At 35.6% G+C, this 18,318-nt stretch overlaps 1 protein-coding gene and 1 long non-coding RNA gene across 2 annotated transcripts in view; one reads left to right on the top strand and one right to left on the bottom strand.

Annotated features, from left to right (window-relative positions):
• LOC106009669 (uncharacterized) overlaps positions 1 to 14,255 on the bottom strand; it is a 51,057-nt gene extending 36,802 nt beyond the window's left edge. Inside the window, exons 1-2 of the long non-coding RNA XR_002396164.2 lie at positions 13,939 to 14,255; positions 996 to 1,101 (exon numbers count right to left, since the gene is read on the bottom strand). This is a non-coding gene — a long non-coding RNA (uncharacterized LOC106009669). The remainder of the gene's footprint in view (positions 1 to 995; positions 1,102 to 13,938) is intronic.
• Gk2 (glycerol kinase 2) lies at positions 4,228 to 6,172 on the top strand. The gene has a single exon (XM_004848005.3). The coding sequence runs from the start codon at positions 4,290 to 4,292 to the stop codon at positions 5,949 to 5,951; it is 1,662 nt and encodes a 553-aa protein (XP_004848062.2). The 5' UTR covers positions 4,228 to 4,289; the 3' UTR covers positions 5,952 to 6,172.
• Positions 14,256 to 18,318: the final 4,063 nt, after the last annotated feature.

Below are 18,318 nucleotides of genomic sequence, written 5' to 3'. Positions count from 1 at the left end.
GCCAGCTTTAAAATGAAACACTTCCCCTCCCAAATCCCATCACACACACACACACACACACACACACACACACACACCAAGAAAAGATTCAACACTTGGATTTTTTTCATTCTCTCAAAAAAACTGGGGTCAGCAAACATGAGCATCTTTTACATTCTGCATATTCAGAGTAAGTATCCAACGCGACTTGCCATGATAACTAAATTTATTATTAACTGTGTATTTCATGATGTTAGTGACAATATGTTAATGTGATTTTTCACGTCCTCCTGCAGTGAACAGATGGCTCCTTTTACTTTACTTTCCACATCAAGTGTGATTATTTCTTGGTGCCAAAAGCCACCTGCCGCTCCTCGGTCTCCAGTCTAATTTTTTATGTTGGTAAAACACAGCAGGACTTGTTATCAGTTGGATGGCATCTTAATAAAAGGAGACATGCCAACATATTGACATCATGTTCAAGGGGAAATTTCAGCCCCTTCAAACCCCTAACCCCTTTTCCCACCCCCTTTCAAAGAGTGAGGGAAGAAAACAAACAAACAAATTAATTAATTAATTAATTAAATCCAAAGATCCCATCAGTTTCAAGATGTTTGATTACAATTGTTGGGCCTTGAGCCAAGATGCTGATTTGGCCTCTCTTTGTTCCTAAAACCAAGCACCTCACTCAGAGCTCTGATCTTTCATCCTGTGTAATGATAATTAGCTGTAACATATTCCAAAGTCAAGTGTAAGCAGGAATACATTAACATTGAGATCAGTGTCAGGGCAATTTTCATTGGGAAAATGACAAAGAACACATGCAAACACACATATACACTCAAAAATTTCAAGAGTTGAACATTCATAAAATCACTTTCAGACCTGAGAATATTTAGCTCATTGGCTTGTTGGTCATGAGTGCTTACCTCGAATGCTATGGCCTCCTAATGTGGAAGCAGTGACTCCCACAGCCCATGCCTAACAGAGAAAACATGAGTAATACATCACAGTACCTTTAATTTTTCCATTCTTCATTAGAACAAAGAGGAATAGTACGTTAGATGATTTGTGGTCCAAGAAGAGGTCTTCCAGCCAATTGGATAGCATGGCTCTCAACAGCTGGTCCAGCACATTTGGGAACAGCACGTAGAAAAATGCATCAGTGTTTTGAAGATTACCAACTGTGATGATTCATTGGTTATGACACAGTCTCAAACAGTCAAATTTCCTAGGCACAACCTATAAAAATGAATGCCTTTACAACTAGGCTGCATACACTTAAATTCAAAAATAATGGTGCTGGCCGGGAATTTAGCTCAGTGGTCCCGACACCTGCCTCACAAGCACAAGGTCCCCAGTTCGATCCCTGGTACCAAAAAAAAAAAAATAGTAATAATGGTGAAATCAAAACTTTCCCACTGATTCCCAATCTTGAGACTTAAAAAAGTGGTGACATTATTAGATATTTGAAATTTCTGGTTGAAAGCCAAGGAGTTAAATATGCAGCTGATTTCCTAGGATTTACAAAGTTTATAAAAGGCAAAAGAAAATGCCTACAATTAAAGTACAAATAATTAATGGTTTCCTTGGGATGAACAACTGTAACTGGATTACTGTAGAATTTTTAAATCAATGTAAACTTGGCAGTTACAGTTTTATGTCTTCCAACTATCTATCCAAACAAAGGACCCCATATGGAATAGATTTCTACTAAAGTTGCTTGCAGATTGGTCAGCTTGGGAGGTGGGAGTGTTTGCAGATTGACCAGTGCTGGATTTTTAACCTAGGGCCTCTGCACTTAGTTACATTCCAGCACCTTTTATTTTTGTTTGAGACAGGCTCTCACTTACTTGTCCAGGCAGGACTTGAACTTATGATCCTCCTGTCTTAGCCTTCCAAATGGTAGGATTGCAGGACTGCACCACCATACCTGGCTTTATTGGCTTTTTATCAGTAGTATATTTTAGCAGCTGCTGTAGTTTACACATTGACTTATCCCTCAAAGATCCATGTGTTAAAGATCAGTCCTAGAGGCAATGGAATCTCTAGAAGGTGGGGTCCAGTGGGAAGTCCTTTGATCTCTGTGGCTTATGCATCATGAGATCTTGGCTTCTTCCTTTTTCCTCTTGTTTGCTGGTCATGAAGGGAGCAGTTTGCTGTCACATGCTACCTACCATTCCACCCAGCAAAGGCCCAAAACAATAAGTCCATCTAGCAATGGACTGGGGTTGCCAAAATAAATATTTTTTTCTCTTTATAAGTTAATTATTTTAGTTATTTTATCCTAGTGACAGAAAACTGACTAATATACTAACATTTTATATGAAAACTTGGAAGCACATAGAAAATTTGAAAGAACTTTATCCTAAAACCATTGTATCTACCATTTAGATTACACAATTAACATTTTATTTTAACTTTGTTATATCTTTCCATCTACCTATCCTTTTATCTATTCATCAGTCCACTGGAACAGATTAAACTATAAACTCAATAACAAATAGTCTATCCAGAAAAGGAAAATTAGAATTATTTTGACTTTATCAAAATCATTTAATAAAATGAGCAACATATAGTGGTATTCATTATTCAAAAAATATTTCTTGCCTTTCTGGTTTTTGGGTCACACTGAAAATGCAAAACTGAATAAAACAGCACAGGCCACTATTCTCATTGAACTTACAATGTAGTGGGCTTGGCAAAGAAAAAAAAATGCTCAATAAATGGCTCTCTAAAACATAATATGTACAAGCGATATGTCAATAAAGATTTAGCAAATTTAGCTGTCACTGTTCTTAAAGGTTGTAATAATAACAAATGGATATTTTATGCACTGCAATATTACTGCTTGTAATAAAGCCCATATGTAGTAATCTCTGAAAGTATATTTGCCAAATTACTAAACAAATGAATATAGGAATGCAAAAATATGTAGCACTTAACCAGGTAGAATTCACAATGTATGACATTTAATTGAAAGTTCTCAGGCTTGCAAAGATGCAGGGAAATATCACCCATAAAAAGGAGATAATCAATCAAATTTGAACTGGAACTGATACTGATATTAGAATTAGCAGAAAATGAAGTAAGAGGTTATTCTAACTTTATTCCATGTATTCAAAAATTTAAATAGATATTTTAAAGACCCCAATTGAATTCTAGGAATTAAAATCTATAAAGTGTGATGTCAAAATTACATCAGATGTATTAACAGCAGATTAGATATTGAAAAAGAAAAGATTAGAGAAATTGAAGACATAGCAATTAGAAACTGTCTACTATCAAGCATGGAGAGAAAAGATAATTATAATGGAAAGAGCATCAGCAAGCTTGTACAAGAACTCCAATATGCTTAAATTAAGTTCTTAAAGGACAGAATAGAGAATAAAACATATTTGAAGAAATAATAGCCAAAATTTGCCAAATTTAATAAAATCTGTAAACCTACAGATTCAAGTAACTCAGTGAACACAAGTCCAGAAAAAATACCACAGAAAATCATATCATAATAAAACTGATCAAAACTACTGATAAAGAGAAAAATCCTAGAGGCAAATAAAATAAGCATATTAAAATTAAGTTATGATAACAAGGCCGGGGATTTAGCTCAGTGGTTTCGTCGCCTGCTGTACAAGCGCAAGGAATGGAGTTCGATCCCCGGTACCAAAAAAAAAAAAACAACAAACTTATGATAACAAAACTCCCACCAGAAACAGCAACAGCAAAGATCCTTTCAAAAAAAAACTTTTAAAAAAAGAGACAAAAGGGGCCGGGGATTAGCTCAGTGGTTTTGCCGCCTGCTGCGCAAGCGCAAGGACACAAGTTCGATCCCTGGTACCAAAAAAAAAAAAAAAGAGAGAGAGAGGCAAAAAGTCAACTAGTATGCTTTATCAAGAAAAATAGCTTTCGGTATTAGGATAAAATACAGATGTTTAAAAGTTGTAAGAATTCAACCCCAGTACATCTGCACTACAGGAAATGTTGAAGGCTATCTTAGGCAGAAAGGAATTGATAAGAGAAATATATATCCACTCAAAACACTGAAGAGCAAGGCAGTTGTAATTACATGGGTAAATGTATGATTTATTTTAACATAAATCACCTCGAAAGGTCCTGGAGTGGCTGGAGGTTGCGCTTGGGCCGAAGGAGAGCCTTGGGTGGGAAGAGGGAACAAAGCCTGGCTTCCTGTTGGGGGCAAAGGTCGCCTGGAACACCTGCGTCAACAAAGGCAGCCACGGCGCCTGCGCCTTGCGTTCCTACCCTCAACACCACTATCACCCGTGAAAGCCCGTCTAGAGACTGGTTTCATGGCCGCTCCGAAGAAGGCGGCGGTGGGACCCTTAGTGGGGGCAGTGGTGCAGGGCACCAACTCCACTCGATTTTTGGTTTTCAAAGCAAAAACAGCAGAACTACTTAGTCATCATCAAGTGGAATTAACACAAGAGTTCCCAAAAGAAGGATGGGTGGAACAGGACCCGAAGGAAATTCTTCAGTCTGTCTATGAGTGCATAGAGAGAACTTGTGAGAAACTTGACAAAGAAAATATTGATATATCCAACATAAAAGCTATAGGTGTCAGCAACCAGAGGGAAACCACTGTCGTCTGGGACAGGTTAACTGGAGAGCCTCTCTACAATGCCGTGGCTTGGCTTGATCTAAGAACCCAGTCTACCGTTGAGGTTCTTAGTAAAAAAATTCCTGGAAATAATAACTTCGTCAAGTCTAAGACTGGCCTTCCACTTAGCACTTACTTCAGTGCTGTAAAACTTCGTTGGTTGCTTGACAATGAGAGGAAAGTCCAAAAAGCTGTGGAAGAAGGTCGAGCTCTTTTTGGTACCATTGATTCTTGGCTTATCTGGAGCATGACAGGCGGAGTAAATGGAGGTGTCCATGGTACAGACGTAACAAATGCAAGTAGGACAATGCTTTTCAACATTCATTCTTTGGAATGGGATAAAGAGCTCTGTGACTTTTTTGAAATTCCGATGAACATTCTTCCAAATGTCTGGAGTTGTTCTGAGATCTATGGCCCAATGCAAGGTGGGGCTTTGAAAGGTGTCCCAATATCTGGGTGTTTGGGAGACCAATCTGCTGCATTAGTAGGACAAATGTGCTTCCAGGAAGGACAAGCCAAAAACACATATGGAACAGGCTGTTTCTTACTATGTAATACAGGTCATAAGTGTGTATTTTCTGGACATGGCCTTCTGACCACAGTGGCTTACAAACTAGGCAAAGACAAACCAGTGTATTATGCATTGGAAGGTTCTGTTGCTATAGCTGGTGCTGTTATTCGTTGGCTAAAAGACAACCTTGGTATTATAAAGACCTCAGAAGAAATTGAAAAACTAGCTAAAGAAGTAGGTACTTCTTATGGCTGCTACTTTGTCCCAGCTTTTTCAGGGTTGTATGCACCTTACTGGGACCCCAGTGCAAGAGGAATAATCTGTGGTCTCACTCAGTTTACCAATAAATGTCATATTGCTTTTGCTGCATTAGAAGCTGTTTGTTTCCAAACACGAGAGATTTTGGATGCCATGAACCGTGACTGTGGAATTCCACTCCGTCATTTACAGGTAGATGGAAACATGACCAACAACAAAATTCTTATGCAACTACAAGCAGATATTCTACATATTCCAGTAATTAGGTCTTCTATGCCTGAAACAACAGCACTGGGAGCTGCCATGGCTGCAGGAGCTGCAAAAGGAGTAGGTGTTTGGAGTCTTAAACAGGAGGATTTGTCAGGAATCACAATGGAATGGATTGAACCACAGAGCCAGGCCGCAGAAAGTGAAATCCATTATCGTACATGGAAGAGAGCTGTGATGAAGACAATGGGTTGGGTTTCAACTCAGTCTCCTGAAAACAAGGAACTTGCTATCTTCTCTAGTCTGCCCTTGGGCTTTTTTATAGTGAGTAGCATGATCATATTAATTGGAGCAAGATACATCTCAGGCTTGCCCTAATAATTTCAACTCATGGACTTGCAAAAAGTGAGCTTTTTACATAATAAAAGAATCCAGCAATTCTGTCTTTCAATATGATAATGCTATTAGAGACTTTGGTTTTATTTATAGACCATTTATTGCATGATCCATGAGAAGTAGACCCATGGCTTGAAATAAAGAAAATACAGTAGAAAAACACTGTAGAAACATCATGTGGTTTTTTTTTTATAAACATAAGATAGTGAAGCTGACACAACTTCCCCCATTGGAAAATATAGGATATTCAGATTCTGTCTATAGAATCTTTCACCACACATAGTCTGCTATAGTTGAAAAAAAAATTTAGTTACCTATGCTAATACAGTTAAAATCTATAACTAATCTGCTAAAATGGAAGGACATCTTATTATAGCTGTTGTTTTTAATATCCTTTCATCCTCTTTTCTACATGTTAGGGAGATGACACCATCTTCACTGAATGTTTAATGGAAATATTTGCTAAATTTTTAACAGTAGAAATAAATTTTTCTCACAGCATACTTTCCTGAAAAATGGCCTAATTGAAAATTTTCAGACATTTCATATAGTCACGCTAATTACACAGTATTGGTGCATAAAATCTATAGGGATAAAGACACTTTCTCTTTTCCTTTTTGCTTTCTATGTATTTTATTCAGTATGTATGAAATACATGACTAGATCCTATAGAATAGCCCATTATTGTACATTGTAGCCAGTAGGCTATAACAGGAATGTCCTAACTGGACTACTATAGACATAAATATTTTAGGTTTAATAGCTATATACATTTTGGGGCAATATGTATATATGATATATATATGTATATATATATATATTACTGAGAGAAACATTTTCTTCTAAAGTTGGCATATAAATATAACTATATGTTTCAATTCCCAACACCAAAAAAAGGTTTTAAATAAAGTACATTTTAAGTATTTATATTTTTACAAAGATTATAATTTCTTATACCTTACTTTTTATTCAATTGTCTTAGGTAGGTATATGCTAGAAATAGAAAAAGCTATGTGATGCTTCAGTAAACATTTTAAAGCAGGAGAAATATATTCAAACAATATCCTTGGGGCTTAAACATATGTAAAGAAAGCAACAATATTAAGAAGGTTGGAAAGATACATGAAGTGTAGATTTTGCGATTTTATATACTATACAGGAAGTGGTATAATATCACTTGAAATTGCAAGGAAAATTAAAGATGCATACTATTAAATTCTAAAATGACAAATTTATTGGTTAGTCAGTTAAATATGTTAGAACTAAAAAACTACTAAATGACTCTTAGAGAATGTATAAAACAGATGAAATGGAACAAACAATAAATAAGAAAATAGAAAAGAAATGCATTTAAACCTAACAATACCAAGGAGCATGTTAAATATAAATGATCTAATTGCCCAATTAAAAAGAAAGATTATCATATTTAGAAAGCAACACCTCAATTTATTCTGTAACTAAAAATCATGCTTCATATATACATTTTAAAAAATTAGTTAAAAGTAAAAGTACAAGTTGGGTGTGATGGTGCATGCCTGTAATCCCAACACTCAGGAGGCTGAGGCAAGAGGATTTCTGAGTTCAGGACCAGTCTGGGCTACATAGTGAGTTCAAGACCAGCCTGAACTATCTAATGAGACACTGGCTCAAAAAATTAAATTAAATTTAATTTAATTTAAAAAGTAAAAGTATAGAAGATAAGATATGCTGTGCAAAAATCAATCAAAATAAATCTGGAATCCTTTACAATAATATCAAGAAGTAAATTTTAAAGCAAAGGATATCACCAGTACTAATTTTTCAGTGATAAAGAGTATGTTCAAGATATTGCAGTCCTAAATATGAATTAATGACAGTTTCAAAATATATAAAGCAAAATCTGATAGAACTGAAAGAAAAAGTAGAAATAACTATCACAGCAAGAGATTGCCACATCTTCTCAATATTTAACATAAGTAGATTAAGAATTTAGTAAGTATAGAAGATTTGAATAATACTGAGACAGCTTGGCTAGCCCTCTGTTTTATGGGATTAATAGGCATCCTGGAAAATTGGGAGTTAAAAAATAGACTGGTCTTCAATGCTCTGAAATTAAGGGCACACATGTACATAGGATGTGAAGTCAGCTCAGCCTTCAAAGACTATGTGTCAGCAGAGATACTAAGGAAGGAGGGCCAAGCAAAACAGGTTCTTAAAATCAGCTCTGGGCAGGGGAGTGAGCTGCCCTGCTTCAAACCCAATTAGAAACTTTCCCAGATGATAAAGGACAAAATCCAGGTGGCAAGAGACAAATGCATGTGTAGAACAGTCACTAACATAACCTATAGCTATTTTACTATATGAGCATAGTAAAAATCAAACCCCAGGGTGGAGACTTAACAGGGTATTGAGGCATGCATCACATGAAGAAGCATGATGAAGAAGAGTGCAGGCAGCAAAATCTCCTATATGCCCGATGACATCAAGAGAGTGGGTCTCTGCTACTGAATAGATCCCATAAAAACTATACATCTTTGTCCTTTGGGTTGGCCTGGTATTCCTATCTCTCACAGTTTTCCATTTGTTCTGGAGCGTAAAAAAATATAAGCCTTGTTCCTGTGCCCAAGGTTTCATTCTTTTGATAGAACACACAGAACCAACAGTGTCAGTAACAAAGTTTGACTGAATTGACATTCATAACACATACTACCCAACAATAGAATACATATTTAAGTGTGTATGAAACTTTTACAACCACAGACCCTACTCAGGGCACAAACCAAGCCTCAAAAAGTTAAAAACAAAATTCATACCAAGTATGTTTTCGGAGTATATGGAACTATTAATCAATAAAAGAAAGGTCGCTGGAAAATCTCCAAATACTGGGAAACTAAATAAGAAACTTTAAGTAATCCACAAGCTAAAGACATAAAAAGTAGAAGTAGAAATAATTTGGAGTTGAATGAAAATGAAAATACAACATAATAAAATTTGTGAGCTATTTTTAAAAGCAATAGTTAGGGGAAAATTTATAGATGTAAAGGCCTATATTAGAGGAGATAAAAGATCCTAAATCAATGACTGCAACCTCCACTTTGAGAAACCAGAGATAGAGTAATGACTTAAATCCAAAGTAAATAGAAGGAAATGGTAAAAATGAGATCAGTAATCACTGATGTAGAAAACAGAAAATGTTAGCACAAATCCATAACCAAAAGTTGGTTCTTTTCATCTATCAATGAAATTGACACTCTTTCAGCCAGACTGATCAGAAAAAAGACAAAAAGTATAAATGTTGGGAATGAAAGCAACATCATAGTAAGTGCAAAGAGTCTGAACACTTTATGCCTGTAAATTTAACAACTTATGAAAAAAAAGGGTAACCTAAAATGGCTCTATATCTCTTAAAGAGATTGAATCTCTAATTAAAAACCTACCCCATAATGAAAAATCCAACGCTTCAAAAATGACTTCTTCCAAATATCTAAGGCAGAATTAACATATGTTCTATACTAACTCTTACAGAAAACTGAAGAAGAACTCATTCTATGAGACCTGGTTTCTAGTGTTATTCTAATTCCAACATCAGAGAAAAGACTTTACAAGAAATAAGAACTGTATACCAAAAGGAACTCCATCATTCTTTATTACTAGTATGCACCAATTTAAAAATATTTAAAATTTTAGTTTTTTTGAAAACATTTAGAAATAAGAGCTGCAAACCAACATCCTTCATAAACATAGATACAAAAATTAAAAACAAAACTTTTAGCAAATTTAAGCTAACAATACATAGAAAAGATATCATAGCATGACCAATGAGACAATGTTAAGATAGGATAATAAATCAATGTAATCAAAGAAATTAAGTCAGGCATGGTGGCACGTGCCTGTTCAAGCTCAGGTAAGGCAACTTACTGAATCAGTGAAACCCTATCTCAAAAAATAAAAGGGGGTACTGGGGATGCAGCTCAGTATGAAGGCCCTGAGTTCAATCCACAGTACCCTTATGCCCCCTAAAATAAATTAATTTCAAATACTTCACCATATTAACAAACTAGAAAAGAAAAACTGCATGAGAGATAACTATACAGTAACTAGAATGCCTAAAATTAAAAACACTGACCATACCTGATATAAAAGAGCTGTATCACTCAAATATTTCCCATGTAACATAAAATCATACAACCATTTTGGAAAGAAGTTTAACAGTTTCTTACTAAAATAAATGTGTATATTTCTTATTATAATAGAGATTTTCTCAAGAGAAATGAGAATATATGTCTAAACAAGACATGTCATAAAACTTATTATAGCCCAAAACTGGACCCATCTCAAATGTCCGTTAATAGCTGAGTATCTAAACTATGGCATATCCATTTAATGGAATACTATTCAACAACAAAAAGAAATAAATTATTGATACTCACTATAACATAGATGAATTGCAAAATAATTGAGTTGAGTGAAATAAACCAAAGTATATACATAATATATAATCTTGTTCATATAAATCTCAGAAAAGGGCTCAGTGGTTTCGCCGCCTGCTGTGCAAGCACAAGGACCTGAGTTCAATGCCCAGTACCAAAAAAAAAAAAAAAATCTCAGAAAATACAAACTACTATATAATGACAGAAAGTAGGTCTACAGCTGCTTGGGAATTGAGGGCCTGGGTATGACTAGTGGACAGAAAGGGGTAGGAGACATGATTATAAAAGTGCACAAAAAAAATTTGGGGTGATGAATATATCCCTTTTATTAATTGTGGTTTTAAGGATAAATATATATGTCAAAATTAGTCAAATTGAGCCATAGATCCCTCTTATTTGCAATTTATTAAATACCAATATCATCTCAAAAACTATTTTTAAAAAATTATTTTCAAACTCTGAATGAATACAACCAAAATTCACTCAAGCAGATTAATTTCTGCTGTTCTTCATTAACACAGCAGAGTCAGTATGTGCCAATTCCTACCTCCAGTAGGTCTCTGAGCTGCATTTGAAGTCAATTGTCTGATTACACTGGAGAAGTACATGAGAATTTCTACTATCATTTAAAACAAATTAATTTCCCATTTCATTTATCTAGTTGTAATTCTCCGACTGGGAGCCATTGCAAATGACCTTATAAAGAGTCACAAACAAAGATATCATTAGAAAAATCAGGCTAAAAGTCCTCAAACTCACAATTTCATTCTCTCTCTCCTTTCATATACCCTCCTATGATTATCAGCTTTTCTTTTTTTAAATCTTTGCCTTTGTAAGTCTCATTTTCATAATTTAACTCATACGATATTGGTAAATTACAGTACTTTGCCCTAAGGCTATAAAAGAGCTTCTGTATATTCTATTATAAAATTATCTAATTAATAATTTCTATATATTGCCACTAAGCAGAACTACATGGCTCAATTATGATGATGGGGTCTCACTGCATGCATGTTATGAAACCGCAAGTCATCATTTAATGTCAGGCATATGTATGAGTGAGAAAGGATGAGCTGAAACACTAACAAGGGGAATGAAAAGCATCTAATTCTAATGCTAGTTTCCCAGGATGCATTTTGTGAATTAAAGCAAGTAAATTGTGGCCAAGGGTAGAAAAGGTAAGGAAAGAGGAGGACAGAGGGAGAGAAACGAAGTGAAACAAAGGTCAGGAATAAAAGGGAATGCCAAAGAAAACAAGATGTATTATTAAATCCAATTAAAAACACCCTGTGCGAATATGGTGTAGAAGCTTCACTAAACAGCTACATAATTTAAAACTTAGCTCTAGGAATGGCAAACATGGACACTGAACTTAGACAGATAAGCATCTCCCCCCAACCTCAAGCCATTCAAAGTTTTGAATTATTGTCTGTTTGTGTTTGATTCCTGGCACTTATATTATCTTACTGATATAAATACCCATAATCTCCCAGGGAAGCTGCTGTTTCACTCACAGTAAGCCTCGGTGCATGAGTCTAAATGTTACATTAAACAATCCCCATTTAGGTGGAATATTATGTATGAACTCTATGACTATTAGATAAGGAAAATTTGTTTTTGTGCCTTTTTAAAAATCACATGAACTAATAAGATCCTCTGGGGTAATCTTCTAGCAAAGTCTAGAGTAAATACAGTATCATCTTAGTCACCTAGTTTAACCTCCCACTGAAATGAGGGCTCTATCTAATCAGTTTACTCTGATTGTTTCAATCAAAACAAAATAGATAAACTTAACACATTTAATACTTAAATATCTCCATAGTTCCCATTAACAACATTTATAACCAAATCATTTGAGCCTGGGAAAAATTGCATGTGATCCTTGCCCTCTATGTGTTTAGCATACATTATAGTTCATTATCATACAACCCTCAACCAACTGATTTATTTTAGAAAAAGAAAAGCAAAGAAGGCCTTGACCCTCAGTGGAAAAAAAAGTAGAGGCTGATAAGACTATATTAATCATCTTAATGTGTCTAAAATTTAGTTAGTTGTAAACAGTCCACAAATCTACATTATATTCAGTCATTAGAGTATGTTTTAAAGTATCCCAGAAAATCTAAGTTTAGAAAATATTCACAAAGCTAAAATAGTAAGGTGACACTACACATTTATACTAGTAACTTCACAAGAAGCCCAGGCAAAAATAAGGACAAAAATATTCAAATGAGTCCAAAGAAGATAACTCTGCTTGGTCCAACTTTTTCTCTGCAATCAAGTAAGCAATGTGCCTAATTGCGCCTCCCTGTTTCGACCTCATTTGACTTCAGCAATGTGACCAGAGGGAATGAGCAGAAACCATCTGAAGGAAGCTCTGGTTCCCTTTTTGGTTCTTTCTCTCTTTCCTCGCTGCTCCCTCTCCTTCTCCCTGTCTCCCCTCCCTTTCTGCCTCCCTTCCTCCCTCTCTCTCTTTGTAAGATAAAGTTTATCTCTCACCTCTAGTATATTTCACTGAATTAACTGATCACTTCTCAACTCTATTTCAAGTAGCCTATATTACCAACTATTCCCTAAGTTTCACAATTAAGAACACTGAGAAAAATAACAACAAAAAAATTCACTTCCCCAGTCTAAAAAAGACAATAGCTTTAGAATTGAGAAGAAGATTCATCTGGGGAATATGAGTACTTTTATAGAATTCAGTATTTTTTTTTAAAAAAGTGTACCCAAGACTACTTTCACAATGTCAGAAAAGGCTGGAGTTGGATGTGGCCGGAGAAATAATCCAATACATCTTCTAACATAAAAAATTAAGCAAGGGTGAGGGATGTAGCTCAGTGGTAGAGAACCTGCCTAGCATGTGCAAGCCCCTGACTTTGATCCCCATGACAACAAAAAGTAAAAATAAAAATTGTAAAAAATTTGAATTATTTAATATTTGTCATAAATACATGTTGGGAGAGAGATTTTAAACTTAGTTTTTAGATTTTAATGCTCCTTTAGCTTCACCAAGTTGATAACACCTCTCCTAGACTTTAACGCAAATAGTTTCATCTTTTTTTACAAGATGGAAGTAAAGATAGTAAGTTTATTAGTGAGCTTTTATATGAAACTTAAAATTATGTCTTGATTAATGTATAATTTGGCACATACTCCCATACTTATACACAGTTGTCATTTTTATTTCCAGAATCTGAAAAATTCTGAACTATAATGAAAGCTTTCTGTATTCGCTAATGATTTTCTACTTAAAAAAATAAAACAAAACAAAAGCTTCACTATTTTGGAGAAGTTGTTTTCTTAACCACAAAGCACATCAAAAATTTCAGGAGGAACTGCTAGAACACCATTCTTTCCCAGAGTCAAAGCTTGCTACCCACTCCATAACACTGAGACGCATTCAGATTTACTTAGGGGTGAGATGCAAACATTCCCCTCCTCTCCCTCATCCCCTTTCTCCTCCTTCCCTTTCTCCTCCTCCTCCTCCTGTTCTACTTTATCCTCTTTGTCTTTTCCTTTTCATAAAACAAATCCATTGAGTCATATCATATGCTACTTACCACTCGCATTCACAAACATCAAAAGGATGGCAATCTGTTTAATATCCTGCAGATGAACATGCGCTCAAAAGTGGCATTGGCAACTGGGCACTGGCTGCCCACTGGGCACCAAGCAGTGATGTGCTAAAGATCTGGCGTGTTGTTCCATAGAGAAGAATGATATTCATTACAGTTGTATCAAAAACAAATTATGTACCAAATGTTTGCCTCAATAAGTACTTGAACAATCATTTATCTGTCTTTCACTCATCCCTTCACAGCCTCTCCCCTTCAGCTCTGATCAGCGTTCAGTACTTTGCCTGTTTGCATGCATGCTCTCTCATCTGTTTCTGTGAGCTCGCTACAGTTTCTCCTTATACCAGCCCCCAGGATGTGGTCAAAATTATGCAATACCTCCACATAAGAGAACCATGAACAAAACATGTATAAATTCTTTTACAAAATACTTTCAATAGCATCTGATGTTGTCTCATTTTTGTCATGCGGTTGATAGCTAACACTGGAGAACTGGTGGTATTTACTTTTCATTTCCCATATGTCAAATATAGTCATAAGGAAATGACCTAAAATTTAGCAAGATAAAACTAAAATCTAAAACATACCTAATGAATTTTAGCTAGAAATTAGAAATAATTTAAATCAGATTCTTTACCTTAAAGATTGAGAGGCTAGGGTGCCAAGAAGATCATGGACCCAGTTCTCTGGGCTGGTTTGTGCCTAGCAGTGCTGCACTTAGAAATCAAGAGAGTTTTCTTCTATACCACACTAACAATTTTCCTTTGAAGATGTCAATTTCAATTTGAAGAATAAAATATTGTTAGTTTTCTTATAGCTCACATTTACAGATATTTACAAATGCAACATTTGCCTGAGGGCTGGGGAAAGAAACTATGTAAGGAGAACAGAATTTAAAGTTTCTTTCTGTTTCTTTCCCTCATTCATACTCTCTTGGCTTGGGCATCACTATTGACTCCTACCTAATATACTACAGTAACTTAACTTATTATTTTGTCTCATCTCACTAATTTATCTTCTACAAGTCCATGTGATTCTCCCTCTCTTTCCCAAATTATTTTTTGCCTAGCACTTGTATCTAAAATTGGAAGAAAAGTATTATTATGGTTGCAGTTGTAATCTAAGATGGGTAGGAGATGATAGTAACAATAGCATTAGAGACAAGTTCTAGAATTGTTAAGCTTATTGGTTTAAACAGAGCATATGATGTTGGAGAGAAGTGGGAAATAAAATGTTGGGGCCAAGTTTTGGAGAACCTTGAATATCACACTAGGCACAGAGATCTTTTTATCCCCTATAGAGAATACAGCTCTATGAAAGGTCCATACTGAGATAAATAACACAATGAACATCTCTGGTCTCTGCCTCCTAGGCTGAAAACCTTCATTATTGAAAGAATATGAGTAGCAATTCAGAGCAATAGACTGCTAGCATTAGTTCTGGATTCTACCATTTGCTGTGACTTTGGCAAATACCTTAACTTCTCTGTCCTTCAGTGTCTTCAGCTTTAAAAAAGAGATGATGATGATGATGATGACGATGGTGGTGATGAATGCACTACATAAAGTGGGAGTTAATTCATACAAAATGAATAGCTCATTTCATAGAAGTAGGTTAGGTGAAGTAGGAGTTTGCTGAAGAGTAATAAGCAGGGATGGTTCAACATACGCAAATCAATCAATGTAATACACTATATCAATAGAGCCAAGGACAAAAACCATATGATTGTCTCCACAGATGCAGAAAAAGCATTTGACAAAACTCAACATACATTTATGATAAAAACCCTACAAAAAATTGGAATAGATGGTCTCTACCTCAAACTGATAAAAGCCATCTATGAAAACCCAACAGCCAATATCATACTAAATGGTCAAAAACGGAAATCCTTCACACTAAAATCAGGAACAAGACAAGGATGTCCACTATCACCACTCTTGTTCAATATAGTTCTGGAAACATTAGCCATGGCAATTAGACAAGAGAAAGAAATAAAAGGAATAAAGATAGGAAATGAAGAAGTCAAATTGTCATTATTTGCAGATGACATGATATAGACATGAGTCTATATAGAAGACCCCAAGAACTCCACCAAAAGTCTTCTAGACCTAATAACCAAATTCAGTAAAGTAGCTGGTTACAAGGTCAACACACAAAAATCAATAGCTTTCCTCTACACGAATGACAGACTCACTGAGAGAGAAATAGGGCAAATAGTTCCTTTCACAATAGCATCCAAAAAACTGAAATACCTAGGAAGAAACCTAATGAAAGAAATCAAAGACCTCTTCTCTGAAAACTATGGCACTCTGAAAAGAGAGATTGAAGATGATATCAGAAAATGGACAGACATCCCCTGCTCCTGGGAAGGAATGATTAATATAGTGAAAATGACCATACTTCCAAAACTGCTATATAGATTCAATGCAATTCCAACTGAGATCTCAGCAGCATACTACATGGGCCTTGAGAAAACAATCCAAAAATTCATTTGGAACAAGAAGAGACCCAGAATAGCAAAAGCAATTCTAGGTAACAGAGACATGGCAGGGGGTATCAATCCCCAACCTGCAACTATACTACAAAGCTACTGTGATAAAAACAGCATGGTACTGGCAAAGAAACAGACCTGAGGACCAGTGGAACACATTAGAAGATGCAGAAACAATGCCAGACATACTCAGCCATCTCATCTTTGATAAAGGAGCCAAACACCCTCCCTGGAGGAAAGATAGCCTCTTTAATAAATGGTGCTGGAAAAATTGGGCTTCAACTTGCCAAAGATTAAAATTAGACATATATCTCTTGCCATGCAATAAACTAAAATCAAAATAGATTAAAGATCTAAATATTCAAATAGAAACTCTGAACCAGTTGGAACAGAGGTTAGGTAGAACTTTTGAAGACATAGGTGTAGGAAAAGATTTTATGAACAAAACCTCAGTTGCCCATGAACTAGCACAAACAACCAACAAGTGGGATCTCTTCTTATTAAAAAGTTTCTGCATAGCAAGAGAAACCACCAGCAGTGTGAAGAGACAACCCACAATGTGGGAAAAAATCTTCACCTGCTCTTCCTCAGACAAAGGTCTACTATCTCGAATCTATAAAGAACTTAAAAAAATCAGACCTCCCAAATTTAAAGACCCAATCCAAAAATGGGCATCTGAAATGAACAAACATTTCTCAGACAAAGAAGTAGAAGTAGCAAATAAATACATGAAAAATGTTCAACATTTGCATTCAAGAGATGCAAATGAAAACAATGCTGAGATTCTACCTCACTCCAGAAAGAATGGCTGCTATCATGAAATCAACCAATCACAAATGCTGGTGGGGCTGTGGGGAAAGAGGAACCCTGCTCCACTGCTGGTGGGAGTGTAGACTGGTGCAAGCACTGTGGAAATCAGTATGGAGATACCTCAAAGAACTAGGACTGGAAGTCCCATTTGACCCTGCTATTCCACTGCTGGGGATCTTCCCCAAAGAATTAAAAGAATCATACCACAGTGATATATGTGCACCCATGTTCATAGCACCACAGTTTGTGATAGCTAAAATTTGGAAACACTCCAAATGCCCATCAACTGGAGACTGGATAAAGAAAATGTGGTTTTTTCATAAAATGTAGTACTACTCAGCCATAAAAAATGAGAAATTATGGACATTTATAGCTAAGTGGATGCACATTGAGGCAATACTCTTAAGTGAAATAAATAGGACACACATGTATAAATACCGAATAGTTTCTCTAGTGTGAGAAACTGAAAGTGTAAATAAGGACTAAAATGTATAATAGGTAATGTGAAATAAGAAGAAAAGGGGCAAAGGGGAAGGAAGTGGGAGGGATAGGGGAAAGGATAAAAGGGAATGGGATTTATATGAGAAAATGGAAAAATAGGAACAAAATCTTTGTAAATAGGAAGGACTGGAGGGGTTGAAGGTAGGGTTGGGCAAGGGTGAAAAATAAGAACCAAGAGAGACTGTGTAAAGGTGCAAATTTCCAATGATGAATGTCATTATGTTGTATACCTAAAATGTACCAATGATTCGAATGAATAATCGATAATGCAAAATAGGAAGAAAAGGTCCAAAGGGGTAGGGGTAGTGGGAGGGGCAGGAGAAAGGAAAGACGGGAAAGAAAAAATGCTGAGAAATGGAAAAAATGTAAATAAAGTCTTTGTAAATAGGGAAGGGTGGAGGGCGTGAAGGGAGGGCTAGGAATGGGGAAAAAATAAGAACCAAGATGCATCATGTAAAGGTACAATTCCCAATGAGAAATGTAATAGTATTGCATACCTAAAATGTACCAATAAAAGAATTTAACAACAATAACAAAAAAAAACACAAAAAGATACCAATAAA

Source organism: Heterocephalus glaber, unplaced genomic scaffold (genome assembly GCF_053883595.1).
Source record: "Heterocephalus glaber isolate CG9 unplaced genomic scaffold, H.glaber_assembly_v1.0 deba00001454, whole genome shotgun sequence".
In the NCBI taxonomy this organism is placed as follows: domain Eukaryota; kingdom Metazoa; phylum Chordata; class Mammalia; order Rodentia; family Bathyergidae; genus Heterocephalus; species Heterocephalus glaber.
This window is presented reverse-complemented; position numbering and strand designations above follow the sequence as displayed.